Source organism: Bison bison, unplaced genomic scaffold (assembly GCF_000754665.1).
Source record: "Bison bison bison isolate TAMUID 2011002044 unplaced genomic scaffold, Bison_UMD1.0 scf7180017864304, whole genome shotgun sequence".
Taxonomy (NCBI): Eukaryota; Metazoa; Chordata; class Mammalia; order Artiodactyla; family Bovidae; genus Bison; species Bison bison.
This window is the reverse complement of record NW_011494876.1, coordinates 9,025,577-9,033,383: the sequence shown is the minus strand read 5'-3', so window position 1 is coordinate 9,033,383 and position 7,807 is coordinate 9,025,577. Positions and strand designations below refer to the sequence as shown.

The following is a 7,807-nucleotide window of genomic DNA, read 5'->3' as shown; positions in this document are numbered from 1 at the left end:
CTTTTAATTTCATGGCTGCAGTCACCATCTGCAGTGATTTTGGAGCCCAGAAAAATAAAGTCTGATACTGTTTCCACTGTTTCCCCATCTATTTCCCATGAAGTGGTGGGACCGGATGCCATGATCTTCGTTTTCTGAATGTTGAGCTTTAAGCCAACTTTTTCACTCTCCACTTTCACTTTCATCAAGAGGCTTTTTAGTTCCTCTTCACTTATATTATACTTAAATTAATTTCAGGTTTCAATGGTCCAGGAAAAGATAACTTGATGCAAAATAATGATTTAAAATATAAAACCTTAGTTGACTTAGTTTTTTATCATTCACCAAATCTCTATAAGGAATTATAATGTTGAAGTGATTATATTAGAAAGCTCTAGAAAGAACACACATCACTTGGATATTGTCCTTAAGAAGTTCACAACTCAATAGGGGACATGAAACACATAAAATATCAATTTGTAAATATGTATATATTCATACTACAACATAAAAATTAATATATATATATTAATTCATAACTACAATAAGTTCTAAAAAGAAAAATGTCATCTCAAGCCAGGAAACTTTCTCAAAGAGAAAGCACTTTTAACTTACAAAAATTTGGAGGATTAAAAGAAAACAACAAGTTATGTACATATACAGTTTATAGAGCTTATATTCAACTAAAAAGTTTTAAGAAGAGCCATATGACATCACCTTTATGGCAGAAAGCAAAGAAGAACTAAAAAGCCTCTTGATGAAAGTGAAAGAGGAGAGTGAAAAAGCTGGCTTAAAACTCAATATTCAAAAAACTAAGATCATGGCATCCAGTCCCATCACTTCATGGCAAATAGATGGGAGAAACAATGGAAACAGTGACAGACTTTACTGTTTTGGGCTCCAAAATCACTGCAGATGGTGACTACAGCCATGAAATTAAAAGACACTTGCTCCTTGGAAGAAAAGCTATGACTAACCTGTGAAGTTGCTCAGCCATGTCTGACTCTTTGCGACCCCATGGACTGTAGCCTACCAGGTTCCACCATCCATGGGATTTTCCAGCAAGAATACTGGAGTGGGTTGCCATTTCCTTCTCCAGGAGATCTTCCTGACCCAGGGATTGAACCTGGGTCTCCCGCATTGTAGGCAGACACTTTACTGTCTGAGCCACCACCTAGACAGCACATTTAAAAAAAGAGACATTAGTTTGCCAACAAAGGTCCATCTAGTCAAAGGTATGGTTTTTCCAGTAGTCATGTATGGATGTGAGAGTTGGACTGTGAAGGCTGAGTGCTGAAGAATTGATATTTTTGAACTGAAGTGTTGAAGAAGACTCTTGAGAGTCCCTTGGACTGCAAGGAGATCTAACCAGTCACTTCTAAAGGAAATCAGTCCTGAATATTCATTGGAAGCACTGATGCTGAAGCTGAAGCTCCAATACTTTGGCTACCTGATGCGAAGAACTGGCTCACTGGAAAAGACCCTAATGCTGGGGAAGATTGAAGGCAGGAGGAGAAGGGGACAATGAAGGATGAGATGGTTGGATGGCATCACCAACTCGATGGACATGAGCTTGAGCAAGCTCTGGTAGTTGGTGATGGACAGGGAAGTCTGGTGTGCTGCAGTCCACCAGGTTGCAAAAAGTTGGACACGACTGAGCAACTGAACTGAACTGAAAGAAGTCTGATGAGTAGAGTCACAGATGTAGGAAAAAAGCTTTTGGCTATTAGAGGGTAATGGGGTGGAGGGATAAAGTAAGAGGTTGGGATTGACATATACACACTAATACAAATATGTATGTATATGCATATATTTATATATAATAGATAACTAATGAGGACCTCTGTATAGCACAGGGAACTCTACTCAGTACTCTGTAATGATACACATGGAGAAATAATCTTAAAAAAAAAAAGTGGATATACGTATATGTATAACTGATTCATTTTGCTGTACATTTGAAACTAACAACATTGTAAATCAACTATACTCCAATAAAACATTTTTTTAAAAAGAAACCCAATGAATAAGGATAAAGACTTACCTGCAGAGCTTCAGCTATTCGCTCAACCAAACCAAAGACAACATCTTCCAAATCTTGAAAAGTAGGATAAAATTCCATTTTATCATCATCAAAAGTCAATTCCATCTTAAATATGGGCAGCCTTCGTTGATCTTCTGGGTCAAAGAGTTTTACAAATCCTTCTACAGTTCTCTTTAAGAGATCTTTTAGCTGCATGATACCATAAGTTATTACTACTTTAGAAAGTACAAACCTTTAACTAAAAGTTTAAACCAGTGAGCTATTGCCTATAATTAATTCATTTTACCAATCCATTTAGTCCTGAAAATTATCTTCATTCAGCACAATATGTTCTTAATACAGTTTAAAATAGAACAATATATGAAAACTTTAATTTTTCTATAGAATATCAACAGTCTTAAAATGGCAACTTAGAATCTTCCACATTCTTCAGTAATTTTGTCCCTGGTACAAAAAAAGTTCCAGAAGACCCAACAGCATGGTAAAGACTGAGGGGTGGAGGGGCCTAAAACCCAGTTTGGGGAGTGTCATGAGGTGATGGGCTTCCCTTGTGGCTCAGCTTGTAGAGAATCCGTCTGCAATGCAGGAGACCTGGGTTCCATCCCTGGGTTGGGAAGATCCCCTGCAGAAGGGAAAAGCTACCCACTCCAGTATTCTGGCCTGGAGAATTCCATGGACTATATAGTCCATGGGGTCACAAAGAATCAGACATGACTGAGCAACTTTCACTTTTCACTTTTACTTTCATGAGGTATGTATTTGGGGCAAGTGAGAGTGACGTACTAATGCTAGCTCCTACAATTACAAGAGCTAATTGTTAAACATTCAAGAATTCTGTGAGCCAGATACTAAACTCTTGGATGCCTGAAAATCACCATGGTAGGAATATTTATACCATGGAAATTGGCAAACACTACAAATCAGGGGTTCTTCTCCTGGAGCATCAGATTTCCAGCATACCATTACTTGAGACTGAAGCCACTGGAACTTAGAAATGTGCACTATAAGTTACTAAAGGATGAATAATACTTTCTTATATATAACCAATTATTAGAAATGTAAACAAAGTAGACAAACATAGATTTAAATAACCTTCACAACATTTTTCATCTCTTAACTTCTTATCATTTAATCATAGTCCTCTTAAGAGGATAAAGGTAAAAAGGAAATCATGTATATTCATTACAGTGTTACATACCAGATTCATATATATATATGTGTATACATGTATATATATGCCTTTAAAAAGGCAAAATTTATGGAATCTTTGGAGATCTTTACAAAAAGGAAAACTTTTTATTAAAAACTATTTTTCCAGGGTTATATTTTTACAATAGTAAAAATTCAAGGAGCCAATAAAATAATTGTATAAAATTCATATCCTCTGTCATTTAAAAATGATCAATAACATTTCAAATCAAGATTTTATTAAGAACAAAATGATAATAAATTAACCTAGAATTTCATAAGTTCAAAAATACATTCTCTAGGATAATCCTTTTATTAATTTTCTTTAATAAAGCTATAGATAATTAGCTTATAGCCTTTAAACATGAGTCCAGTAATCACTTATAATATTGACACATACTTCTAGAGTTACCTCTCATTTTACACTGCTTCCAGAAATGAAGTATTGTTTAGTTAAACTAGTAAAAGTCTCTCTTACTTTATTTCAAAATAATTATATAGCACTATACCTCATAAAATGCTAAATTAACTTTAATAACATTATCATTTAAAATATACATAATCTATTTACCTGATTTGACATAAGTGTGGAAACGCAGTTATAAAATGCATCCAGTTTCTCAGGTTTAATGCCTTCTAGTGCCTCCTTCTTGGTAAAGAGATTTATAACCTTTGGATACCAAGTGTTCATTATCTTCTCTTCTGCCTTTCTAGCTTGTATTGATAAATCATTTCTTAGTGATTCACAATCGATGGGGCCTTTACCTCTATTTATGAGAAAAAAAAATGATTTAAAGCAAACAAACTGGTCATGATACAAAATGAGTGAAGCAAGTAAGATAAGCTAAAAACTTTTTAAATGTAAAAACTCCTAAATATTTATCAGTTATAAAACTTATATAGTCAAAAATATAAAGACTCAAGCAGAAGACATTCAAATTTTAAATGTTAATTAATAAATATGGGCTTTTACCTAATTCCAGTTAAGTCTAGCAAAACTGTATTGGCAAATGTTGTATAACCAAGGTCCAGTAACATTTTCATGGTTGGATGAACAATGTGCAAATTAGCTAATATTTGGTTTCTTGTCTGCAGATAGTTAGAATGCCAAGGCTTAGAATAATCCAGGCCTCTGGAAAAACAAAACACTGTATCAAACAGAATTCAAATGACACATTCTAAATTTTAGTAAGTAATACTTATGGCATAGAATTAGTATCAAAGTGAGAAGAGGGGATTGAGAAGAGAGAAATGGGGTCAGCAATGGGAAACTTAGTAGATAAGCATGATCAAGGTCTTGAGAGTTCATTATCTTCAGAGAGAATAAAGAGATCATTGGTGCCTAAGGAAGGCTGATGGGCCATGCATGAGTTCCTTAACTTCCACTGTGCTCTGGCTCAGTCACCCTACATAAACAAACTTGGTCCTTAGAATTGGGGAGATGAGATGGAGAAATCTGTCTGGCATACTCCAAAGTTTACTTATGAAAGACCAAGTTGAGTTATACATCTATAAAGTATAGATTCTCATAAGTGTATAATCAACAACTAGGTAAGCCCAATGTAGAGGATATATTTAGGGGAGGAAAAAACAGTATTACAGTTCTTTTACATGTTTTCAAAACACTTTTGAGCTTCATAATTTTAGCCTTGAATGTAAGATTGATCAGTTTATTTTCAGTCTGTTATCATAACCTAGATGCAGTATTGTTTTTTAAAAGATTTACTCACACAGGGGATTCAGGTATAGGGCCACCTTCATCTTCAAGCCAATTAATATCAGGTCTCACGAGAACACTTCTCACTAAAAAAAAAAGAAAAACAGTATTTTATAGATAGATAAATACTTCTTGAAAATCTTTGCAAGACCTACTGAAATCAAAGTTTCAACTTTTGATAATGAGTAGTATAGTTTAATATACATCAAAATGAGTATAAGAAAAAAGTCCCTTGTTTGAAACAAAATTAAGCCTTTGGTACTATTTTGGCCCTACTTTGAATGTGAATTTAAATACAGTAAAGCTTTAATAAGTCCTCAACTATTTTCATCTTATCTATACCAAGGTCACTGGCATAATAACTTAAAAAATTAATCCAATTAAAAATTTCAAAGGTTATTTCTCTAATAAATCTCCCCAAACACACTAATAATTTCTTACAATCCTATAAGTAGCAAAACTACAACGATAAAGACAAAGTTAAAAGTTAAAAAACTATTAGTTAATAAGCACATTAAAAATCACACACAAAAAACTGAAGTCGCTCAGTCATGTCCGACTCTTTGTGACCCCATGGACGGTAGCCTACCAGGCTCCACCGTCCATGGGATTTTCCAGGCAAGAATACTGGAGTGGGCTGCCATTTCCTTCTCCAGGGGAATCTTCCCAACACAGGGATCGAACTCGGGTCTCCTGCGTTGCAGACAGACGCTTTACCATCTGAGCCACGAGGGAACACAAAAAGTGCCCTTAAAAACGGTGCCCATGAATTACAAAGATTTGATTCGATTATAGGCTAAAACTCTAAAAATACATTCAGCTAAATATATGTTTATTATACATATTTCTGCTTTTGATTGGGATAGGCAGGGGAACAAGTAAGCTTGGTGTGTGTTAAATGCTACTTACCCAAATATCTCTTCATGCTTTTTTCAAAATCACGTGACACCTCGTTTATGAGACTTTGAACAAGTTCTTCTTGTTCTTTCCCTTCCTTCAAAGACTCAGGTACCAGCATTAACATGTGATCCAGCCATTCCTGCTGAATAGGTACTATCGGACTACTCTCTACACATTGCTTCAAATAAATATAGTTGAACTGAGAATATAATAAGAAAAAAATAAATGTTCTAAATGGCGTACCCTTTCAATGATATATGTGCAAATGTAGCACTTCGGAATAAAAATATTATAAAAAATAACATGCTTTTAGAATAAAAATATTTTACCCCAAAGTATGACCTACAAAGAAACTATTTTATATATTTATTTATGATGAGTTCTCTCCAAACTAATGTTTTTAATATACTCTTCACTTTTCAAGGCAAAACAAAGATCCTTTGTCTAACTTACTATTCCTTCATTTAACAAATATTCATTAATTCAACAAATATAAAGGTATTGTTCCAAATGCTCAGGATATAGTAGTAAACAAAGCCCCAATCTCTTGGAGATAATATTCTGGTACAATAGCATCATAATATAATTTCATAAATTCTCCCATAAGAAAGAGTTGTCTGACAAAAACAGACATAAACAAATGGAAAGATAGTACCTGAGCTTGGTAAAGATGTTTTAACATCACAAAAATTTTAATTTGTTCCCCAATTTAATGCAATACCGATAAAAGTATCTACACACGTTTTTAAGGAACTGGACAAGTTGAGCCTGAAGTTCAAGTAGAAAAATAAACATGTGAGAATAGCCAAGAAATCCCTGAGAAAGAAAATTTACAAAGAAGAACCTGTCTTAGGAGACATTAAAACATACTATAAAGTCTCCCTAATGAGAATAGTGTGATATAGGTACATGAATAGACCACTGGAAAAAAAAAAAAGAAAGTCCAGAAATAGATACAACACATAGGAAAATGTAGCGTATAATAAATGTAGCACCCCAAATCACTGAAGCAAAGATGATTTTAATAAATATTTCTGGAACAACTGGTCAGCCATTTGGAAAAAGATTAATTTAACAGATATCTTCCAACATACAGAAGAATAAATTCCACATAGATTAGGAATTAACTGAAACAATAAAACTATACAAGGCCTAGAAAAAATTGATAAAATTCTTCTACATTTGAGTGTAGGGGAAAACTTCATAACTATGATTCAAATTCCAGGTATAGAAAAGAAAAAAATAATTAACAAATTCTGACTGCATAAAATTAAAATGCTTTCATGACAAAAACCCATCATAATAAAATAGGTGAAAAGATAGCTGACAATCTGGGAGAAAATATTTGCAACATATACCTCAAATAAAATGGAAAGAATGCTTAAAAATTTAGGAGATGAGTAAAACTTGAGGACATTATGCTAAATGAAATAAGGCAATGACAAAAAATACCTTATGATTTCAATTATATGAGGTATTTAGAGTAGTCAAATACATAAAACAAAAAATAGAATGGTACTTGGCAGGGACTATGGGGAGAAGGAAATGGGGAGTGTTTAATGAGTGTAGAGTTTCAGTTTTGCGAGATGAAAATATTCTGGAGATTGGTTGCACAACAGTGTGAAAATACTTAATACCATGGAACAGTATACTTTAAAATAGTTAAGATGGTAAATTTTATGTTCAGATCAGATCAGTCGCTCAGTCGTGTCCGACTCTTTGCAACCCCATGAATCGCAGCACGCCAGGCCTCCCTGTCCATCACCAACTCCCGGAGTTCACCCAGACTCATGTCCATCGAGTCGGTGAAGCCATCCAGCCATCTCATCCTCTGTCGTCCCCTTCTACTCCTGCCCCCAATCCTTCCCAGCATCAGAGTCTTTTCCAATGAGTCAACTCTTCACATGAGGTGGCCAAAGTACTGGAGTTTCAGCTTTAGCATCATTCCTTCCAAAGAAATCCCAGGGCTGATCTCCTTC

At 34.5% G+C, this 7,807-nt stretch overlaps 1 protein-coding gene across 16 annotated transcripts in view; it reads right to left on the bottom strand.

Moving 5' to 3' along the window:
• DNAH12 (dynein, axonemal, heavy chain 12) overlaps window positions 1–7,807 on the bottom strand; it is a 192,246-nt gene that overhangs the window by 153,711 nt on the left and 30,728 nt on the right. For all 16 annotated transcript variants that reach the window (XM_010851635.1, XM_010851634.1, XM_010851636.1 and 13 more), the window contains exons 6-10: window positions 5,838–6,027; window positions 4,942–5,014; window positions 4,185–4,343; window positions 3,783–3,978; window positions 2,024–2,212 (exon numbers count right to left, since the gene is read on the bottom strand). In XM_010851635.1, coding sequence (XP_010849937.1) covers window positions 2,024–2,212; window positions 3,783–3,978; window positions 4,185–4,343; window positions 4,942–5,014; window positions 5,838–6,027 — 807 coding nt within the window. The remainder of the gene's footprint in view (window positions 1–2,023; window positions 2,213–3,782; window positions 3,979–4,184; window positions 4,344–4,941; window positions 5,015–5,837; window positions 6,028–7,807) is intronic.